At 31.5% G+C, this 24,953-nt stretch overlaps 1 protein-coding gene across 25 annotated transcripts in view; it reads right to left on the bottom strand.

The window, feature by feature from the left end:
* Window positions 1-24,953, bottom strand: part of LOC118203271 (NADPH oxidase 4-like) — a 365,714-nt gene that overhangs the window by 144,064 nt on the left and 196,697 nt on the right. For 22 of the 25 annotated variants that reach the window (XR_015038569.1, XR_015038570.1, XR_015038576.1 and 19 more), the window contains one exon: window positions 23,126-23,245. The exons of 1 other annotated variant lie outside the window; for it this stretch is intronic. Coding sequence is in view for 15 of the 24 variants with exons in the window: in XM_085807835.1 (XP_085663961.1) it covers window positions 23,126-23,245 (120 nt within the window). In the remaining 9 variants the exon portion in view is untranslated. Of the gene's footprint in view, window positions 1-22,932; window positions 23,000-23,125; window positions 23,246-24,953 lie in introns of all 25 variants that reach the window. 2 more of the 25 variants (XR_015038575.1, XM_085807831.1) reach the window with 1 other exon arrangement.

The raw sequence follows: 24,953 nt of genomic DNA, 5'->3' as shown, positions 1-24,953 counted from the left end.
AAATAATGAAGATATTATATTTAAAGAAACTAAATAATGAAGATTCTGCATAAATGCATGAATGCTTCCGCATTTTCAAAAAACAACAGTACCTAGAGCCATCCAATTTTGAATAACGTAGTATTCCAACCAAACATGAGCACTTGAAATTCCGAATTTGGAATTTGTTTTATTAGCTATTCCCAATTTTTCAAAACTTTAACGAACTTTTTAGTTAACAAACTCATCGATTTAAAAGCGTGCAACGGGAACACTGTACGAAAAAAGAAATATATCTCCAGCGCCCGAAACTGTGTATTGGAAATTCTTAAATTTTGTGCTTTCTAAATATTTTGTGATATTGCTGTGGAATTGAATTTTATGGTAAAGTGAGAAGAACATTATATTTAATAAATAAAGGTACCACACAAAACGTTAAAAAAAATCCTTTTGGGCGCAATATGAAATATGAAAGCTTTCAGATTTTCCTTTAAATAATGAAAAATCTGCATAAATGTATGTATATTTTTCGCATTGTGATAAAACAACGGTACATAGAGCCATCGAATTTTGAATGACGTAATCCTCCTACGAATATGGGCACGTGGAAGACCAAATTTGAAATTTGGAATTTGATTTGTTATCGATTTTATATTTTGCAAAACTTTAACGAATTTTTGAGTAACAAACTCAGCGATTTAAAAGGGAGCAATGGCAACACTCTACGGGTGGGTAAAACCTTTTTGTCTCCAGCGCGCGGAACTGTGTATCGGAAATTCTAAAGAAGCTGCGGCATTGCTATGCTGCGGCATTGCTATTGAATTGAATTTTATGGTTTTAAGTGCAATGAACATGATATTTAATAAATAAAGGTAACACACAAAACATTAAAAAAACGCCCTTTGGGCGTAATTGAAAATCTGAAAACTCAGATATTTTTTTTTTTTTTTCCCAGTGGCGTGGTAAAATGAATCATTAAAAAAGAAGCTGAGCTTCTTAATTACATTTTGAAGCTTTAGAATGATACCGCTAATTTGATTATCCAGAACTCGAAATATTGAATAAATTTGAGTTAAATAAAATTCAAAATTATAGCGAAAGAATTTGTTTTAGCAAATTTCGTGAGATAGATTATGTTCTGCTGTTCTGTAATTTTTAATTAGGACCGTAAATGAAATGTTTCTTGACGAAGAGGTGAAAACAGTTGAAAACAGTCAATTTCCTATTTATGAGAAAACTTTATTATGACTTTGGAGATTAAAAAGTACATATAAATATTATAGTTCTGATTTTTCATGTTTAAATAATTAGTAAGAAATATGGATTCTAATGCAGCAATTGTAGTGTAATTCTAAATGAACTATTTATAACATTGTTATCAATGAAGGAACAATCGTATAATTAAAAAAATGAATGCAAAATTCTATTCTTATTGTTTTGAGCTCAAGTTCTATGTTTCAAGTGCTTTCAAGTCTGAATTAATTACTTTTCAGACTTAAAATTGCAGTATAACTTTTGTATTTAAAATTTTGTTAGCAGTTTCTTAGCAGTTCTAAAACAAGTATCATGCAGAATTTTAGCAGTATTAGAAAAGGACTCAAAAAGAGCTGACAAGGAAGCTTCCTTTATTTTGGCTTTTTTAACTGTTGAAGTGTATGGAGTCAAAATTAATGGTACTAACAACCAGTTTTTAAGAGTCATTCCTAGTATCATCAGGGCCGGTGCCTCCGGCCGGCAGAATTGAGAGAGTGAGTGAGTGAGTGCACCGCTATGATGGCTTCCGACCACGGACATGAACCAAACGGAATTATATACCATCACGGCGGGAAAGACTCCAGAGTAACAAGGTTGAATATTATAAACTAATAACAGTTTTTACATATTGTTAACTGCAAGGCACTAAGCGTTATTCTGGTTATCTGCTTTAAGTTCTGAACTTTTGAAACATTATAATATTATCCACGGTTGTTTCTGCTTAGGCAGTGTTCTGAGATTTTCTCTATTTTATCAAGGGCTATTCTGTTTTTGAGTGTGTTAGTCGTCCACATTGCCCAGGCACAGTCCGCTGCTTTCTTCAAGTGCCAGGTTCTTGTATGTACACAATGGAAGTAATAATGGTCCGTGTCGCCTTCCTCTCCGCATTCGCAGAAAGGAGTATCCCTTAGTCTGAATCTGTTCAGGTATACTGGGAATGGTCCATGACCTGTCAAGAACTGTGTTAGGCTAGCACAGTGGGTCTTTATTTCCATGTTAACTTTTGGCAGTAAGCGAAATGTCCTTCGTCCTACCTCTGCCTCTGTCCATCTACTTTGCCAATTTTGTAGAAGACTTGTCAAAGTTGTTCGCTTAATATGAGACCAAGGAAGTTTAGTTGGTCTTTCTAATATATCCGTACAGTTGGCTGCCTGCTTGGCCAGTAGGTCAGCGGCTTCATTGCCTTGAATCCCTGTGTGAGCGGGAACCCATTTTAAAGTGGGTCTTTGCGAAATAGGCATTGTCAGAAGCTGTTTCTGAATTCTGTATACCAATGGACTCCGGCTGTTTTGACTTGCGATAGCCGTCAGACTTGATACCGAATCACTGAGTATGGAGAATTTCTCCTGTTGACATGTGTTCGCATATCTAATTGCAGCACTGATAGCTAGAAGCTCTGCTTGGTATACCGAGTTATTCAAGCCTAATTTCCTTTTCCACTCGAATGTTACAACTCCATTTTCTAGTCTACAGAAGGCGCTGCCCGTGCCGTTCTCAGTTTTGGAGCCATCTGTGAAAAGGTTATTACTGTACCTCTGAATTGGTTGGTCGTTTATACTGATACCGTAAGAGAGATTAAAAGCTGCTGGATGAAAGTTATTGCAATTGTTTTGCTCCTCGTAGTCCGAGTGGTGATAACTATGACCCCAGAGTGTTGAAGTTTGACCCAGCCTGGTAACCCTTACGATAGCTGCCTCCCTTTCTACTATCAAATCTAAGGGAGGAATTCCTGCTAGTTGTTGTAGGGCTAGTGTTGACGTGGTACGGTAGGCCCTGCATACTTGAAGTAGCTGCTGTCTCTGAATAGAGAGCAGGGATCTTTTCATATGAGAGGTAAGTTCACCACCCCAGATTGAATGCAAAATTTTTAGAACTTTGGAAAGAGCTGGGCGGCAAAATTTTGAAGTTGTAAAGCAGGCACCGTGCGGCAAAACGTCTAGCGCCGGCCTTGAGCATCATTCCAAGTCTTAGTAAATCAGCTTAGAATAATTAGAGCTGATTTATAGGAATTTAGCAAAACTGCGCTACAGTAACATATCATTGATAAAAGTATATCCCAGCAGAAAATATTCTTATTATTATAGTATAATGTTCCCTTAAAAAGAATGTAATATTCAGCAATCATACTTAGTATTGCCGATTTTTCAAGAAATACAAAATTCACAAGGTTTTGCAAGCGAGTACACCATTCAATACTTTACAAATGAGTCGCACTTGATCAAACAAACCATAGGCTTATACACAACCGTCCAGGAGTAATTTAGTCAGGTATTTTTTTAAATGTTAATATGCAAAATATAGAATCAATACTAAATATGCATAAATTTTAGACTTGAGCCTTCTTGACGTGCTTTCGTGGTGTAGTGGTCTGCACGCTGGGCGCGTATTCCAGAGATCCGCGGTTCGATTCCCGGAGAGGGGGATGTTCATTTTTCAAGTCTCCTGCTTCCATAAAATATCGAATGTCTCTGCAATCTAAGTGAAGAAATATTCGACATAACAGACATTTAACTTTTTCTTATAATATAAATTTTGCGTGGGAACAGTTTTACATTGAGTTGAAAATAAGTTTATGTATTCTGCAGTAAAAATTTACATTCATTCAATTAATTATTTATGTGTACTGAAAATTGTTTTTTCATTTTATGTAAAATTTATCTGGGGAAATTGAATTAAGAAATTTTCTGCATTGGCTATAATTTTCTTCCTTCTGCAAAGATTGGTATATACGTAAACGAGACATATTTTGTCAAATGCCGTAACAGCATTGCCGTATCCTTTTGTGTTAATACATTCAAAAATTTTAAATGCTATTACGTAAATTACAGCATTATATGTTACATGAAGGGGATTAAATTGAATCCAAATTCAAAATATTTACATGTTTTTTCACTCATATTTCTAACAATTTTATTTTCATAGTTACCAAACGCTGATGATATAATAAAATTGACAGTAATTTGTGTTCTATATTCTTAAGCAGAATACATAATGCAGCTCATCAGCGCTCCAGCGGTCGCCAGGGCCGTAGCTAGAAGGGGGCAAGGGGGGGCATTTGTCCCCGGGCGCAGAACCACAGGGGCTCAAATCCCAGCAAACAAGCTGGTTGCAAGATAATTTAGTTATTTCTTCATGTGTAAGATAAATACAATCAAGTTTCCCCTTTCTCATACTTCGTTAACTCCTCCACGAAGGCATGCCTTCTCTTAGACAGACAGTTCCCGTGCTTTGCCATGATTAAAATAACCACCAAAGAAGAAATGAGGAGAAAATGCAGTAGGTACTAGCTATTCAAGGGATAGGACAATTATTAATAGATGTAGAAGAGGATTTTTTAAATCATTCCTTGAGTACCCATTCCGGGGAGTTCTAAATCACCGAGAGTTCTTAAATGTTAAATAACTTCAGTGCCTTTAATTGAGTCTGAAAATTGGATTGATGGAGTTGAATTTTTTGAATTTTAAAATTTGCTAGAAAAGACGAATTTTCTGCTCAAGTGCTTGCAACAATATTGAAAATTCAAAATTTGCGAATCTATGGGCGACGTGCGTCATTAATTACATCAAATGCTTCTAATAATTCTTCTAATAACTATTTTAGAGTTTAACATAAAAACTCTAAAATTGCAAGGACTGTAAATAATCTAAAGGTATTTAGAAATACAAGATTTGACAGTTGAGGAAAATTGAAAAATACACTATTTATCATAAAAGATGAACTGAAAATAATTATAATGTAAGAAAGAAAAAATTTCTCCTTTCTTTTTGTTTATTTTCACAATTTAAAAAAAATGATATAAATCTAAAATTTGGTTACTTAGGAAAATTGCTATAAATTACGCATAAAACAAATCAGTGCGAGAGTGGTTTTGCTGAACTGCGACTGCAACACATTTCAACTAGTTTTAAACCAGCTTCAAATGTTAGAAAGTTCCAGAATTAAGATCTTCTTATTGTAAATGCACAAAGTTTAAATCTTGGCATAAAATTAAATAACTCGGGCATTTAAAAGCCTGAATATTGGAAAATATCATAATTAAGAATTTTTAAATTTTTGCAATAGCATACGTACAAAATAATGATCAAAAACTGATTCAAGGCTTTCATACGAATACAATAATCCGAATGAAATGGAAAAGATTATTACTATTCTAATTTATATTGAAAGTTGTTACACGACCTTGAAAAATCAATATTATAATTTATAAGGCAGACATGTAACTGAAATTATTAAATGCCACAAAAATGCAAATATAATGAGACTTTTCTAATGCGACCGCTAACGGCGACTTCAAGCGATTTTTAGGCCACTTATATTGCATATGTTGCATTAGAGAGGCAAATGTATAAAAGCCTGTTTATTTATGTTGTAGGAAACACTTTTAGAGTTCGCCGTCATGAGATTCTCTGTACTCAGATGTAAAACAGTTACAAATAATACGTCTTACTAAAACGATCTGACATATTTAGGCTTCTAAAATGATGTCAAAAATTTCAAAAAGGAAATAACAGAAAAAAATCCTGATTTGGTTAATTTAAAGCAGTTAACACAGTTTATGATAAATAAAACATTAATTAAAGCATCACAGGCTTCAGTATGAGAAAAAATTAGCATGATCATCAAATCAGATTATTTAGGTTATGTCAAAGTACCATAAGATTATCTGTCGAAGTGAATATGGATGCCTTCATGGAGGACTGTTTATAGCGAGTAGTTGAAAAAAATTATTTCATACGTCTGATAGAAACTGACTCGTATTTATGTTACACATGGAGAAAAATACGAAAATTTCTTGGTAAGCAGCACATCCGCAATGGTTTGAACGCCAGTCGAACTACCAATATTCAACGATTTTTACCTCTCGGCTGCTAGTGGTCAAAGGCCATTTAAGTTATTCTCTGAATTTCAAAGTTATCGGTTTATGCTTTATTACACAATTATTCATGCTCAGATTTTTGGAAACAAGAGATAAATTAAAAACTGGAATTCTAGATAACAAAGTTATATAATTCAATTTATTTAATTTTCCGTTTTGATACGTTTTACGTTATGAATACGAAAAGCTCCCGCATATGACTTATTTGGAGCTCAATTTGGAGAGTAGAATGAATAAGCTTCTTTAATTTGGTTTGATTTACTTAACTATAACAAAGCGCACGAAAGGTATCTGCCTAAGAGAATGGTTGCCTTCGTGGAGGGCTTCCTAAGGAAAACTAGCTCGTAACCACGTTATATAGGGGAAAAACCACGAAAAGCTGCTTTGCTAGGAATCGAACCCAGATCTAACAACCAGGGTATTCAGCAACTTAACCGCTCGGCCGCTTTTAAGTTTCCATAAGCTTTACACGTAATTGTAATTAATATAACTACTATAAGTAAAAATCCTTTCTAAGATATCCATCAGCCATCCATCAGATTTCAGCCTATCAGCGGCCAAGCGGTAAAGACGCTGAACACTGGTAGTTTGGTCCGAGATTCCAATACCGCGAATGGGCTGGCTGCATGGGCACTTTCGTGGCTTTCCCCAGGTGTAATATGTATACGAGCCAGTTTCCCTTAGAAAGTTCTCCACGAAGGCATCCCTCCCTTTAGGTAGATAGCCCTCGTGCGCTTTGCCATAATTGAATAATCCTAATCCATCCATGTTTCTAGTTGATTTTTGGTATTCTGTGAAGATCACCACCCTAGAAAGATGATATTCAGTGCAAGCGTTTGTTTATACCCATAGAAATGCCTGTCACTTTTGGAAGTGATCGTCTTAAGGAGATGGTCGCCAATCGTTTATGGGCTACTAGATGGTCCGGCTCTGAGTAGGTTACGCATTGGTGCATTGTAAAATGCATTAAATCCTCTCTAATACGATCATCCACATTTCTAATTATTTTGGTCTTTGGTGGAAGTGGTCGTCTTAAAGAGATAATGCTCGGTACAAGTGTTAATTTCTACTCTGAGAAATTATTTTGGAAGAGGTCGCCATAAGAGGGTTCATTGCATATTAAATGTTTAAATCTAGATCGCGTGGTTATAGGATCCATTTTAATTAGATTTTAAAATTTTAGTAAAATAAAAAATCTGAAAGGTTTCAGATTTTAAATTACGTCCAAAGGGGCCTTTTTTAACATTTTGTTACCTTTATTTATTAAATATAATATTCTTCGCACTTAAACCATAAAATTTAGTTCAAGAGCAGTATCGCAAAATAATTTTAAATTGAGCACATTTTTAGAATTTCCGATTCACAGTCTCACGCGCTGGAGATAAAAATGTTTTTTCTGTATAACGTTGCCATGGCTCGCTTTGAAATTCTTGAGTTTGTTAATCAAAAATTCGTTACAAAATATAAAATCGATAATAAAACAAATTCGAAATTTCAAATTTGGGCTTCCAGTTGCCCATATTCGCAGTAGGATTACGTCATTCGAAACTCGATGGCTCTAGGTACCGTTGTTTTATCACAATATTTGGTGGCAACACTTTGAAAAGTGAAACGGATATTCAGAGTGATTCGACGCAAAATCGCAAAATGAAAACATTATTCCCTCAGGGACTAATAATTTTGGACTAATAATTTTGAAATACCTCTTAATTTTAATAACTGTGATATTCTTGTTTTCAAACTTAAGTTCAAAATTAAACAATTGTTTCCTGTGCAGATGCGTTACTTTTAATTAAAATCAAATGAGAAAAAAAATTATGCGAAAATTAATTAGGTAAAAAATTTAGTCCTATTCTTATCGCAAACCGTAACTTGAAATTGCATCCACAAATGTTTCTTATACCAAAGCTCAGGATGAATTAGTTTTCTGTTGTGCGTCAATAAATGTTTCACTAAATCGCTGCTTAAGGCTATAACTACATGCGGTGCGAGGAGAGTAATTACTAAAGACCTGACAATGACAGACGCTGCACAACCCGCCTTCCCCCCCGGCTTCCATCGCAAAAGTTTCCCCCTCTTAAACAACCCTCTATTTTTAATCTTAACGGAGAAACCATGGAGGTAGGCTCCATGGAAGAAACAAGCAGCCAACACATCTTCTTGCTTCAACTCGCACATGTTTCCGGTCATACGAAGTTACGGTTGTTGAGATAAAACTTTTATCACCCAGCTTGGCGATCTTTCTAAACACGCCTTATATTTCCCATTGCAAACGAAGGGTGACATTTTTTCCGTTCCTTATTTTCCGGGGATATTCTTTCCGTTTCCCTTTTTTTCGGGTGACATTTTTTCCTACAACCGTTTTACATCTACCATGCAGTTTAAAAAGAGAACCCAGAAAAGTTTAGAGTTCAAACGTGTTTAGATCGCCCTTCCTTGTTTGTTTTTGAAAAAAGGCCCTTTGCCTTTTTTGCATATAAGTATTCATACATACAGATTTATTTAATTAATTAATAATTTCATCAATGAATTATATTAAAAATATACATTTAATTAAAATTTTTTATTTCTTTTTTGGCCTAAGTTCAACGATAATGAATAATCCAAAATTTTAAACTTTTTCCAATAAAATTACATATCTACGTAGTTCGATTAAGGAGGCGAAACTCTACGATTATACGTATGATAAAAACATCATAAATTCAAACTTTGTCGCTGAGAATGGAAAATATTTAAAATCTGAGGAACAAGATTTTCCAAAATTAAATAATTTTTTTAATTATATAAACTTTAAGCAGTGTCTTTTCAGAACTGTGCATTATGCATTTATTTATTTTTTTTTAAATTTCTTTATTATTAAATACTTCTTCAGACCAATAAGAGAAATATACAAATTTTCCCGAAATATGTTTTAATCTGTCAAAACAATTTTAAAAATTTGGTGTCCGGTCTTTAAACACAAAAATTATAAAATTTCCTTTTACGATTTAATGTATTTAAGGAATAAAACTTTATTTTATGTAAATAATGAGAATAATATAAATACGAAGAAATGAAAAAATATAAGTGCTTTACAAGTAAATGAAATTGGTATAATGCTTTTAAAAGTACTGTGGTTTTTTTTTTCCAGTTCCGCTTTCCGAAATGTTTCCTTAATTCTCCTTTGTTTCCGATTGCTCAACAAACGCCCACACGACTGTCTTTCTTTATGTCTCGTGTTCACAACGTCTGTTCCTGTACGATTAAATCTACATAATAACAGGACCGAGTAATTCTAAATTAAAATGTAATCTTAATTATCTAATTAATCTTAATTCTAAATTAAAATGTAATCTTAATTATCTAATTAATCTTAATTCTAAATTAAAATGTAATATTTAAAAAAATTTCTACGAAATAAAATTTAGAATTGTACACAGCCCCTTAAAGAATAAAATATCATATATTTCACATCTACGGCCTAGAAACAGCATCTACAGCTTTATGGACTGGGAATATCATTTTACGGATTATTATTAACTAGGAGTATGATATAAAGCACTATATACAAAAACTGCTCATTAGTTTTAAACTAGCAATAATGATTCCAGATATACTAAAAATAAATCAAATTGTAAATTGCTTAGCTGACATTTTTCAGTTCACAGAAATTTTCCTGGTGTTCAACTACTAATAAACATATACTAACTGTGTTCAATAATGGAACACCTGCTTATTTTTACTTAACAAACTGTAAAACATCATTTGAGCCTGAAGGGGAAACAGGTGGCTCCTGCCTCGAGAAAACCATTGTTTGACAATTAGGTAAATAATGTATGTCTCATGCTCCAAGTCTTAGTTGTACCTGAAACTCGGAAACTTAACTGCATTTTCTGTCAGAGAAACCAACATGCCGTTACATGTTGGGAATATGATGTTACATGTTGGGAATATGAATTACTAATTGGGAATATGATTTGGCCTTTACGACGAACTGTTAAAAAAATAATCGACGTAACGTCTACATTGATAAGCATAATGCACAATGTTCCAAAGACCTAGTTTAAATTTATATGTGATTATCCACATAACACAATCGTATGATTAATTCTATTCACTTTAAGTATCTTTTATAGAATATTTCACATTTAGTACATTTGTATAACATATTTCATTAAATGTAAGGCAACTTTCTTATGTAAAAGCTAAATAATGTTCATTAATTTTAAAAGTTATATAAACTTGTGGTGATATTTATGATATGACACTAAATAGTTTGCTATAAGATTTGGAAAAATAAGAAAATAGCCATACATTTTCTAGAAACATTTAATTTTTTCTGGAAACATGTTTACTGGAACATTTTTTCCAGGATAATTTTTCAGGGACATTTTTTTTAACACCGTGCGTAATAACACTGCATAATAACAGTACCGTGTGCAATAAATTTTCGTAATGATAATTTTTTATGAAATAATACAGTTGTCCATTTATCCGCACTTCCTGTTATCTGAGGTAATCCACATTACCTTAAATGATTAAATTCCACACATATGATAAGAAAACCTAATTAAACAAAACTTAATTAAAAGACTTAATTATTAAAAAACCTACATAAAATATTTATCAGGACAGAGAATAATGCATATTAATTAATTTTCAGGTTTAAATAACACTGTCTTTCATGTTATTTTTTCCCGTGCAATTCCCGTCTGAGTTATTTATTCTAGCTGAGTACTTCTTTCTCTTCATCATTGTCTCGGTCCTGTTATTATGTAAGAAGTATTTAAATTCTTTATAAAAATGCACTAAAAATAAAAATTGTTAGCAAATAAACGCATTGCACAATTTACATACTACATTTACATATAAACATATATGTAAACAACATGTCCAGAATTTAATTGCACACTTTCGACACGTACATTTCGTTTCCATAAAGAGTGTAATCTCTTATCATATGTTTCTATGTTTACACAATAGGCTAGGTTGTTTAAATATGGCAAGGCACACAAAGGCTATCAAGCTTAGAGAAAGGATGCCTGCGATACCAACCACGAAGCCAGCCTCTTTGCCTGAAATGGCACTGCGTTCAAACCCCTAGCATTCAGCGATTTTAACCATTCGACCACTAATAGGGGTCATGATTACAATAAGATTAAAGATTATAATTTATAAATTCGAATGCTTTGCGAAACGTTTGTTCATGTAAAATTAAATGTGAAACAAAAAAAAAAAAAAAAAAAAAAAAAAAGATTCAATAAAAAATGAAAATGAGTCAAAAAACGTGCAGAGTGACTTTTAGATTTAAAGCTCATACCTCATTTCTGATTTTCCTGGTAGACTCAATCTTAAGTTTCTCAAGTAAATGGTTTTCTTATAGTCTTATAGTATGATAGTGGCTGTGATCTACATGCATCTGGTACTCGCTGCTCGACAATACGTGGATAAATATCGATAGAGACCTCGAGATACGTAATTAATAAAGTACTTCTGATAAAACTCAACATTCAGATCATTACAATAGACCAGTTGTACAAAAAAATATGACACGGAAGGCTTTTTACCACATTACTTAGAGTATAATATGCTTATATAAGACATCTCTATAACTAAAACTTGGATGTTGGATTGCTGTATTTTTTACTCTTTTTATTTTAATTCTACACAGATATTTTAATTCTAACTAGACTCATCTCTCTTTCTATCTTATTTTACTTCTAATTGTTTATCATAAAATTTCAGTCTAATTATTTTAAGATTCAATTACTATCTGATATTTGATTTAAAGATCTTTTTCTTTGGGTTTGAACCATTTTAAAATAATTCAATAATTTATTCCGATTTCAAAACTCTGTTTACTAGCTTTTCTCAGTAAAGATGCTAATATTCGTTACCTGAAAGGAACCTCGAGTTTAATTTTTATTAAATTTTTAATCTGTTCCAGCACTATATACAAAAACTGCTCATTAGTTTTAAACTAGCAATAATGATTCCAGATATACTAAAAATAAATCAAATTGTAAATTGCTTAGCTGACATTTTTCAGTTCACAGAAATTTTCCTGGTGTTCAACTACTAATAAACATATACTAACTGTGTTCAATAATGGAACACCTGCTTATTTTTACTTAACAAACTGTAAAACATCATTTGAGCCTGAAGGGGAAACAGGTGGCTCCTGCCTCGAGAAAACCATTGTTTGACAATTAGGCAAATAATGTATGTCTCATGCTCCAAGTCTTAGTTGTACCTGAAACTCGGAAACTTAACTGCATTTTCTGTCAGAGAAGCCAACATGCCGTTACACTATATCATCAGCCAAAAGAACCGTAAACAACTTATGGTGAAAGGATACATCTATAATTTTGAACGTGCTAGTGCTGAGAAAAGTATTTGGAAATGTGTAGAGTATTTTACTTGTAAGTGTAAAGGGCGAATTCACACTCAAGATGATAATATAATTCTTGAAACATCTCACGGGCATTCTCCAAATGCTGGCAAAATTACAGCGAAAGAGATTATGAGTTCAATTAAAGAGCGTGCGGTAACAACGCAAGAATCGACACATTCTTTAGCAGCAGTTGGTACAATTGGTCTTCCTTGTGCTGTTTCGGGGCATATACCACCAGTGGAAAATATTAAAAAAATTATCAGATATGCTCGACACGGAGAAATGCCATTGCATAATCCTAGATGTCTTGAAGAATTAGTAATCCCAGAACAGTTTTCAAAAACACTAAAAGAAGAGAAATTTTTGCTGTATGACAGTGGAGTGCAGACAGACAGAATTCTAATTTTTTCGACCCTCAGAAATCTGGACTTCATGGCTGAATGTCCGAACTGGTTTGCTGATGGAACTTTTAAAGCAACACCACCGCTTTTCAGTCAGATTTATACAATCCATGGTGTTAAATATGATAATGTGATACCTTCAGTGTATGTATTAATGCCAAACAAACGCGAAGAAACATACAATAGAGTGTTTACGGTGATAAAATCTTTGAAACCGAATCTGCAGCCCAAAACTGTAATGACTGATTTTGAAAAGGCTGCCATAAATGCCTTTAAAAATTCCTTTCCGAATATCATTCAGAGAGGATGTTTTTTTCATTTAAGTCAGTGTGTGTATAGAAAGATTCAGTCTGCAGGTTTGCAAAGTAAATATGAAACTGATCCGAATTTCGTTTTGGAAATCTCTCAACTTGCAGCTTTGGCTTTCGTTCCTACTTCAGATGTCATTGAAGCATTTGAACAATTAATATCATCTACTTATTTTGTAAATAATATGAACATCATTCACCCAATCATAAATTATTTTGAAGACATGGATTGGTAGATTTACTCGTCGTGGACAACGTCGCAGACCAGTGTTTGACATTCCTCTTTGGAACTGTTATGATGCTGTAAAAGATAAAGTTCCAAGGACAAATAATGCGGTTGAAGGATGGCATCGCAGATTCAACGAACTTATGAACGGATGCCATCCAACAATCTGGAAATTTATTGATTACTTAAAAAAGGAACAAAATTTAAATTCTATAAAAATTGAATAATACATTGCAGGTCACCATCCACCAGTAAGTAGAAAAGTTTACAGAGATACATCTCTCAGAATTCAAAAGATTGTAAATGAGTATAATGATCGGCCTATTTTAGACTATTTAAGGGGAATAGCCTACAATTTTCAACTGCAGGTGTAAATTTTTTATACATTAATTAATGAGGATGTTTAATGTCTGATATAATTATACATGTTTTTATTACTACAGCTTTAACATGAGTCGTAATTACATTATATTTTCTGAAAAATATTAGGCGAACTTTTATGCTCTTAGAGTTGATATTTACAATTATACTAGCTTTCATGAATATATGTGAATGATATTTTACTCCATATAATGTGTTTTATTTAAGCCTCTTTGGTATACACTCTTTGGTAGTATAAATCAAATTTTATTTCATCAGAGAAATTATGAACGACAAATGATGATGCCTTGTTCGTTTAAATATCATTTATTAACTGAAACGGTATGCGAAGCTAAAGTTTATTGGAGATTTGGTATTAACAATAACGATATTTTTGAAAAATCCTTATCAATTAAAATTTTATTTCGTTTCATTTTTCATTAATTCATGTTTGTGTGAGAAAATAACTTTAGAGTATTTGTTTACAGTGGATAAATTTTTAGCTCAATAAGCTATCTATATTTTAATAAAATTCAGTAAATTTAATACCATTGTGGATGCATATAAGACGAAATTTTCAATTTCTATTCCTTACTGAAATCATCCTGATCAGGCAGCTTAATATTAAAGAATACGTTTAAGAGTATTTTTTAACTCGTAAAGCAATGGGAGATATATTTACTTAATTTTATCTAAAATACTAATAAGATTAGACTTTTAATGGCTTTTCTTGTAACTTACTTTGATATATCAAACTTATATACGTGGGCACATCTTATATGTAAGCCCCTTTTGTCTTTCTGAAAGATTCTTAAAAGAAAAAACTTTTTCATATATGTCACCATTATGTTTTGAGACAATACGGTATTTTATTGCGTATTTCTGCATATTTAAAAGGGGGAAACTTTGAAAACTGAAGTAAGAGATTTGCTTTTAAATCCCTAGTCATTTCAATTTTGATCAATACTGATTATATAACATAATTTTAAAAATAATTTATTATATGACAGTAATGTAAATTTAACGTTAAAAATCCTTAACAGCAGTTTTTCATTTGCTAAATATAGAATGATACATAAATGGAAGTTTTATTTGATAAATATGAAAGATATTTTAGAGAGTTTCATGTTTTTCTACAATGGGTAACACTATAAATATCGGTCTTTTGCTACAAAAATACGTTCTCAAAATATGCTTATGGTTTTCCATGTATAGCTTATTCGAAAATATTTATGAAGCAATATTAAATATTAGTTCTAACTTAGGCGGAAATTTCTGCTATGTTTACAGTTTTCTCGCGCTCCTAATTTTTTAAATGTATACAATGAAGTATTTATTATTTAATTAATTTTTTATAACTGCATTAATAGATGGTACATTATTTGCAAAGTTTTGACATGATATCACCTTTTTTACGAAATGAAGGAAAGTAAAATTATTGTTTATTTTTAAGCTACAAATTTTGAACAAGGCTGACATATCTACACTAAATTTTATAATGGTGCCATAAATATTTTTCATTATTCAATAACAACTATAAATTTTTATAATTACTTAAAAATAGTAAAAGAGTGGATTATAAAGCACTGTGTTGAATAAAATAATATAATATTAAGAATGGCAACTTTTGATTAAAATATAGATTTAAAATATTATTTCCTGACGCACTGCAAAATCTAAAAGTAACACAGTCTATTGTAAACGAATTTTTCAGGATGCACTTTTGGATATAATTTGATCTGAGAAATAAACATTAATACAAGGTGATTATGTAATTCAACAAACAATCTCTATACTGCTTCATAAAATAGATGACTTATGATGGAAGTCTTCTTTTATAAAATACTGTGGTTTAATGTTGCAAACGAAGTTTCAGCTTAAGTTTGGAAATTAATATAGAGGGAAAGTTAAAAAGAGTCTTTCAAAACTAACAAGTTAGCATATGAATAGCATTAGGGAAGAATATAAAACACATTTCAGTATTTATTTCAGAATAAGGAAACATTTTTCACTATATAAATAGCATAAGGAAATACTTTTTCAGTATATGAATGTAAAAAGACTTTTCAGTATATATCCAGTACTTATTTCAGTATAAAAAAACCATTTGATTATGTAAATAGCATAGGGAAAGAATTTTTCAGCATATGATTCATATATTATATTCATATATTAATATATCGATTTCTTTAAAAAACATTAACATTTAAGAACTAATCAATAGAAAAAATGCAAATAAACAAAAAGTAAACATATTTAATTAAAATAAAACTTTAACAAACATTCTCTATTCGTAAAAAGCAAATTTAAAGTTAATTAAATTTTAAATTATGAAATTTAATTGCAAACAAATAAATGATTAATTATTGCTGCAAACTAATCTACAATATCATTTAAATTCTGACAGCATATATAAATTACGTGAAAGTATCAAAATCCATGAATAAATATATAATTCCAAAAAATTTTTTAATCGTAAAAAAAAATTTTAAAATGTATAAGTGAATAATTGTTGAGCAGGCAGGAGACAAACTTATCAAGGGAAGTTGCCTCCAAACCTAACTCTTCAATTATTCAATTCGTGTTTCGTATCATCCAGAATTTAAATGATATTGCAGATTAGTTCGCAGCAATAATTAATCATTCATTTGTTTACAATTAAATTTCATAATTTAAAATTTAATTAACTTTAAATTTACTTTTTACGAATAGAGAATGTTTTTTAAATTCAAATTTCATTACTTAAATCAATGCGCAAGAGAATTATTTAAATTTAATTTAACTTAATGTTTATTAAAAGTAAAACTATTATTTAACTAAAATATTTATTCTTTTTAATTAAAATAAAAATGTATTTTTTATTCACGAGAGATGCCTTTGACAAGAATTTTTATGTCGGTTATGGAACTTGAAGGGCATCAAAAGAACTTTTGAAATCTGCACTGAGATTGAACTTATTGAGATCTGTAGTTTTCAAAGCTTTATTTTTTTTTTTATATGAGATAAGGTTGGTTTATGTAAGGGAAAAAAAAATCTAAAATGAGAAAAGATATATATTTTTTTTTACTTTTAAAACGAAAATATCAAATGCTCCTCAGCTGACTACCTCCTATCCAACCTTTTTCACATTTTAAATGATTTTTAAAATTATTTGGATGATTACTCCAGGAACCAAACCTTTTTTAGTAAGATCGGTCAAAAGTACGCAATTTGTCTAGTAATTTAATGGGGGAAAAAAAAAAAGAAAAAGAAAAAAAGAAAGACATGAAAGAAAAATAAGATATTTACACCAGCTTTTTTTTTTAATAATATTGTAATTATTTAGTAAAATCATATCTTCTTCTATAATGCATAGCACATTACTTCATTTTGTTTAAATTGTAGAAGATATTAAAGTTAAGTAAAAATTTCAAATTACCTTTGAATGCCACTTCCAGATACTTTTACAACAGGTAAATGAGTAAACAAAAAGTTAACATTTCTAGTCTCCTCTCCTGAAATTAAGCTCATACTCTATACATAACTGTAAATAAATTAAATGAATATTGTAGAAAAAGTAGAAATCTTCTTCATTAAAATTTCTGAATTTATGTGTTCATTGATACTGGACTATCAAAAATGCTAATTGTGTGTCTTTCAAATTGCAAATTCATAGATATGCAAGAAATTCATATTATATTTAATTGTAGGGCGTTATGAAACTAGCATTATTTTCAGTATAAAGACCTACATTCATTTCAGTCATAAATGTAAAGACCTACATTCATTTAAGTCAATCAGAGTTTTACGTCTGCTTTCTAAACATTTGTCAATAAAATAAATATAACTCAAATATTTGTGTATACAAATCAGAAAGACCTTACACAGAGATGTAACCAGATAGCCATTATCTATACTGTTTTAATGATTTGAAGCATCATAATATGCATTTTTGTAAGACTCATTTGATAACACTGCAGTTAGCTAGGTCATTAGTGAAACAATCATAGATGACTCAATGTTAAAGAAAAAGATGCAAGAATTCTGAATACAGTTGAGAAAATTCATAATTATCTGATTGTTTTATAATTCTACATTTCCTATGAGCTATAATTTTATTGCAATTCTTACCCATTACAATTAGGAATATATTAATCCTAGAAGCATTTGACATTCATTTAAAAGAAATTCAAAACAATTTAGAGAAACTACTATTTTATACTTTTATATATGTATTAGTTTTCAATAACAAGAGGATTTCCCAAAAATTTTGGTCCAGTTTAATGCAAAATTAGAGCACAAAATTTAAATCATATTTTTCGTATCAATTCATTTTATGATGAAACTGAAACATTCGAAGTTTATTTCAAAAGTTGCCTTCAAGAAGCAAAATGATTGTGTCACAGTATCAATGCGAATTCGTAAATATTACTAAAATGCATTACTATAATATGTAATATAATAAGGACTAGTAAATACGGACAATATACAAAACGAATAAGGACTATATGTAGTCCTCTTAACACGCACCATCACCACTACACTTTATATAAAAATTAGTCATATTTTAACAATAAAACGAAAAAAAGTTTTTTTTTTGAGCAATCCAGCACTTAAAAAAGCATGTGATTCGATTTTATACAAGTATATAGTATAAATCATAGCCAACATGCTAATTAAGCCTTACGTGAATATTAAAAAGACCACATATCGAAGTATAAAAAATGGGTAACTCCATGAAGTTATAAACTTATATGCAACATTTTGTTCTTTTTGTTACATGCAGATGCAATAATGAACATCGTAGTAGAGTTTTTATGGATGGGAAAAGAGATAGAGAAGCTTTTTTTCCCTCCCTGTGGAGTGTAAGAGGAAGAAAATGTTTAACGTTGAGGTAAAGAAATCCAGATAAGCAATTAGTATATTTGTTGTTTACAGTGGTGCACATAGATAAACTGAATTCTACATTTAACCTAATAACACTCCTCATTACACCTCTCATTGACTTAGCTATTTCACAGTATATCTTTGCTTATTATTGTGAACTGAGAAACTAAAACTACAGTTAATTACAGATAAAAAAACAATAAGATTAGTAAAATTATTAAAACAAAAAGATAATTTTGTTTGATTTAAAACGTAAACTATGGAACTTAACATGCCTTCTTTCAAGATATCTTTTTCCAATAGTTTAATGCCTAGACGCACTTTCTGGATACTTTAATTAAAAAATAATCATGCACGAAGCGAATCCGGATTTTAAAATTTAATTACGATTGATATTCAAAATCATATGTTTCTAAAGCATATATGATTCATAAATATGTATTCATATGATTCATATGATTCATAAAAATGTTATATTTTCTTATTCCAAACAATTTGTCATATAAATACAAAAAGAAATTGTACTTGAAACATTTCAGTCAGTGAAAAGAAAAGACAATATAAAATATGTACAGTTTTTATCTTTGAAATCTATATAAAGGAAATTCGATTAAGTTTTTATTTCACTAAATTTTATCTTTAATTAAAAATCTACGAGAAAAATTAGTCGCTTCAAAGTTGCTAGGCAAAGAATCGCTACAAAATAGAATCTCACTCAGAAATATTAATTTTAATTTCGCTACAGATTTTTGGCGAGCATAATTTAAGATATTCTGAAAATTAAGAAATACCAAAGAAAACATTCAAAATTGTCTTAGAAAGTTGGCCACTGTAAGTTCAACAAGTAACTACAAAATTTTCGAATAAAATGTATATGAAAAATTAAATAATACTTTTAAAGTGCTAAATAAGAAATGTCTAAATCTAAAAGTAAATGTAAGCAATCCTATTTAAAGCGACTACTCAAAATTCCATATCTGTTTAATCTTGAGAGAATGTGGTGAACTTGCGTAATGATTAAAAACCAATGTTTATTATTCTCAAAAACACTGTTCGTCTTAGAGAGAGATAGTCACCAAGAATGTTCACTGCAAGTATACATTATTTCTAAACAACAACAACTAAAAAAAAAAAAAAAAAAAAAGCTGCAGGAAGATTTTCGTGATTTTCCTAAAGTATAATGTGCATATGAACCAGTTCCTGAGAATGTACTCCACAAAGGAATCCCACCCCTTAAGCAGATAGCCGTAGTGTGCTTTGGCATAATCTAATAAATCCAAATCATACTGAAATATTATGCATAGCTGACTTTCTTCATAACTAACAAATCGTCATTCAAGTAACTGACTGCACGCTGTGCATGGAAATTTTAATGACATTTTACGAATAAACTGAAACAAAACAAGAAATAATTTTCGCTATAAGAGTATTAGACTAACAAAAGTGAAGAAAATAATCTCAAAATTAACTTAGCAATTTTTTTATAAATAAGGTCATGCAGTTACTTACCTTCCTTTTTCTAATCTTTTTTAGATAATACTTTTCATAAAAAATTACCAGTAAAAACTTTATAAAAATGATTTATTAATGACCTTTGTTAGTTAACTATGTCGGTTTAAAATTCTATTAAGTGCTATAAGTTGCATTAATTTTCTATGCTTAAGTCTCCTTCTTACTTTTTCAGCTAAAATTTATAAGTCAATAAAAAATATGAAAGTAAAAATTATCCTTCTTTCCATCTTGCGCTCACAAATCATTACGGGAATATCCATTTACAGTTATTAAAGCCTGAAAAAAGTATGTCTACGATGTTATCGTCATGCGATGATTTGTATATACTTTATTTTTTACCACGATATTTTCGACGACGATGTTTTTAAACCGCGAAGTTTTTGAACCGCTTTATTTTCGACGACGATATTTTGTACGACGATGTTTTAGAACTGCGATGTTTTCTCTTTGCGATGTTTTCTCCCACGATGTTTTGTAGCACGACGTTTTCGCCTTGCGTTGTTTTCTCCGCGACGTTTTCATCCGCGATGTTTTTGCCGCGATGTTTTCGGCTGTAACCGGCGTCGAAACGACCTGCATCGTGTCAGCAGAACATTCTGCTGTTTCTGGAGGTGATATCCTTTTTGTTGCTAAATATTCATTACACCTGATTAATATTTAGCGAGTTTAATTAAGCCATTTTTGCTTTTTGCATATCCGTCCACATATTCTCACATCATAATAAGCTGCTACTGCATATGCTGTTCTACCTGTTTCAAAGTGATAATAATAACTGATAAATTGTTCGTTGCTAATACGATAATTCTTTTGCATTTAGGGCATTTATGGCCAAGATTAGGAATAAAATATTCATAATAGCGATTTAACGATTATTTTTTTCATTAAGGTCAAACGACTGAAACAGAAAAGAGGAGCTAAGGTTCTGAATGCAAGTATAATAATTACAAAATGGTGCATATAGTTCGACTGGAGAAAAGCAGAATTTAGTTTGGGACTTATTACTTGCATCTAATCAAAAATACGCTGGCTTACAATGCTGAAAAAGGAACAAATTAATTCTTCCAATGTGGGTCATAATAGCCTAAGAGCTCAATCATGTTTTATTCTATGATGGAGAGTAAAGTCTATTTTCTCCATACATCGGTGAACCAGTCGCCTGAGGTTAGCAAAATTACATTCCGAAGGAAAAGCCTACTTTAGTGCTAAAATTGCTTATAAGGAATTAAAGACAATTTTCTAATGTGTTATCGTGATGAAATAGTCAATACATTCAACTAATAAACTGCAAGACCTCGAATTTGATTCCTAGCAGCATGATTTACCTCTAAAGAATCCTGTTGACCCTTCCCCAAATTAAATTCATTAACACTATTCTGGCGCTCGAGTTTAAATATGTGGAAGATAATCGAGTCCCTACTTTGATTTGGCTGACCTAGAGGTCTCATCAAGACTCATCGTCTTCCTTTCCTAGAAGTGAAGTGATTATGATCCCTGAATACTGGTAGTTCGAACCCAAGAAGACCAGCTGGCTGCATGTTTGGTTTTTCCCATGTACAGTGTTAATATGAGCCAATTTCCCTTAGAAAATCTCCGCGAAATCATCCCTTTCCTTAAGCTGGTAGATTAAGGACCTCGATTGTTTTGCTATATTCAAGTAATACTATAACCTAAATTATCTTCCCCCAGTCACTTCTTAAGTACGGAAAATGTGAATCTGTGGAATTAAAGATATTCTCATGCATTGGTCAGCACATCCAGCTAGCATATGAAAGACCTCGGTTTCGATTAGCAGAGAGAACACGACTGCAAAACTCTGAAAAGTCTACAGCTATAACGTGAATTTTAATATCACGGACGAAATGGACAAGGATATTTGGATCTAGTGGTGCCCGATTATTGGAGAAAATTCCGAAGTTCTTATCTGCTTGACTAGCTGAGCTTTGCTCAGCGCTTCTGAAAACGAAGGCAGAAGAAACAGTTTGAATTTTCGTCAAAAAACGCTTATGCAGCAATTCCACAAACTCAGTAGTATCTGTGAAACCTTCTCAGCAGATCACATAAACATCCTGATAACTGTCTCTTACATCTGATAAATGCATTATCCCTTTTCCAGTAATACTTACTTTCAAAACTAATGCTGATTGGTCAGTAACTAAAAGACTGTATGATGCTATGTGTTTTTAATGACAGTTAAGTTATTTGATTTTTTTTTCCGAAACAGTACAATATAGTGCAAGAATCCCCTATACCAAATGAGAAAAATTTAATTTAATTCATATCTCCCACAAATGATTATTAATTGGAGAACCTGTTGAGGTACATAACACAAGACATTAAAGACATCATTTGCAAAGTACAGTAATGCTGCAAAAATTCATAATATCAGTTACATGTACTATCATTGAATTTATTTTTAACTATTTTTATCAAGACGTTTTTAAGGATTAAATAAATTTATTTTATTAAAAGTGTGTTTATTGGTTTTATCAAATTTTCAATTTTAACTTCAATGCTACCTGGCAAATAATCGGCTTTTACAGAGTTGCTATTTGTTGTGATCGAGGACAACGAATAGCAACGAGTCGGTAATACGACATTCCGGAATATCACACTGAAATACAACATGGTTGGCTTATTTGTGACCGACAAGCAACGAATAGCAACAACTCATTCATACAACATTTTGGAATACCACACTCTGAAATACCTAACTATATTGCATATAACTATTTGGAAGCTGGGTATTTACCAAGGAGGGTAGAACTTAAAAATCTTACGTTTCTTAGCATAGCAAAACTTGCCAGGCTGCAAACGCCCTTGTAGGAAAACGTAACAACACAAAAACTGAAAAGAATTCACTATTGGTATTTTTAACATAAAAAGGAGAAAAAAAGAAAAACTGAAGCAAAAGATATTTTTAAGAAAATTTTCGAATAAAAATTTACACAAAATTTTAAATATTTTACAAACCTTAGATATCTTAAAACTGAGGCAAAGGGAGTAAAACCTATCCCACCAGCAATGCAAATGCTCACTGAATATCGCAACACATCTTCAAAACAGCTACTGTAAGGTCCATCTACAAAAAGCCTACAAATAAAATTATGTATTTACAACGTATAAATTAGCTTTTACAGATTAGAAAATTAACTTTTAAAGCAATTTTCTGAAAAAAAAAAAAAAAAAAAAAGAAACACCATATTCTTTCCTTCTTTTTGTAGCATTAAATAGCAAATGAAAACATAATAAAAACAGATTAAATATTAAAGCAATTTATTTAGATAAAAAGAAAAAGTAATCCAATTAATCAGTAAACACACTTCAGTTATTTCAGTGAGTCAAATCAACTTCTTTTGTAAAGCACAGATGTAATTATTCGTTGATATTTCTGCAATAAATACAAAATTTTACTAACTACTCAGTTCTTTGTCAACTGGGAATTAAAAATAATTGCGGTAAAAGAAGTTCACTATAATAACAGAAAATAAAATAAAATAAAATAAAAAAATGGAAGGAAATTTTTCAGCATGAACCATTACAGATGTGGTTTGGTTTATTCAATTACAGTAAACCTACTCAAGGGCTATCTGAATAAGGAGAACGCATTCGTGAAGGACTTTCTAAGGAAAACTAGCTCGCATACACGATACACATATGGAAAACCACGAAATTATGTACACTCATGTCCATAAATTAAGGATAATTCGGAGTCACGCGGAAATCGAACTCTAAAATAAATATATCACCTGTAAAATCACTACACACATCTTGAAGAATCATATGCAAATTTCGGAAAGTAACCAGATGACACAGATGGTACGTCACAATGACGAGAGTGTAAGAGAGTGATATATAAGGAATACAGGCAAAGAAGTAAAATTGTTCGCAGGCGCTTTATAAGCATTTCAGTGCAATAACCGAATAGTTATGACACAAAGGACGCATTTGGATGATTTTTTACGTGGTAGAATTATCGACCGTCTGGAATGTGGGCGTACCCAACTTGAAGTATCAGACGAACTTGGAATTGTCCAGAGTGTCATCTCCAGGCTTTGGAAACGATTCCAAGATGATGGTAATGTGAGTACACGTTACAGCACAGATCGCCCCACAGTTACAACGCCGAATGAGGACTGGTATTTGGCAGTTACTGCCAAAAGAAACAGGCGGAGCAAAGCCTCAGACCTGTCTCGTTTTGCGCACAATTTGTGTTTATGGATGACAACGCCCGTCCTCACCGTGCAAACATCGTAAGGGAATGCCTTCAATCGGAGGATATCACCCGTATGGACTGGCCAGCATTCTTACCGGACTTACCAGTAGAGCTCGTGTGGGACATGCTTGACCGACCAGTTGCAGCCCGTCAACCTCCTCCTACATGTCTACCGGAACTTTGGAGAGCATTGTTTTTTGAGTGGTGTAATATCCTCCAAGATCAGATCGATAATTTGATACTCAGCATGCCTAGCCGTTTTATGGACTGTATTGCATCGTCTGGGAGACATACAATGTATTAACAATCATACAAACCATGTAATATTGTTTTTTTGTAAATAGGTTTTTTTTTTTTTTTTTTTTTTTGTAATTTGCTCCAGGGAGAAAAAATCCTAATTTGTTTAATAATATTAAACATATAGCATCTTTTTTTGCTCTTTACCTTTTGTTTAATAAATAAGCTTTATAAATAAGTCAAATTTGTTTTGCTTCTAACTCTTCTTTTGCCTGATTTTGCATTATCCTTAATTTATGGACATGTGTGTATTTACAACCCATGCAGCCAGCCTGCGTTCGCCAGGAT

Source organism: Stegodyphus dumicola, chromosome X1 (genome assembly GCF_044657685.1).
Source record: "Stegodyphus dumicola isolate Sdum_Otavi_A_Nest chromosome X1, ASM4465768v1".
In the NCBI taxonomy this organism is placed as follows: domain Eukaryota; kingdom Metazoa; phylum Arthropoda; class Arachnida; order Araneae; family Eresidae; genus Stegodyphus; species Stegodyphus dumicola.
Note: the sequence above shows the minus strand (reverse complement) of the source record. Positions and strands in the feature narration are given on the sequence as shown.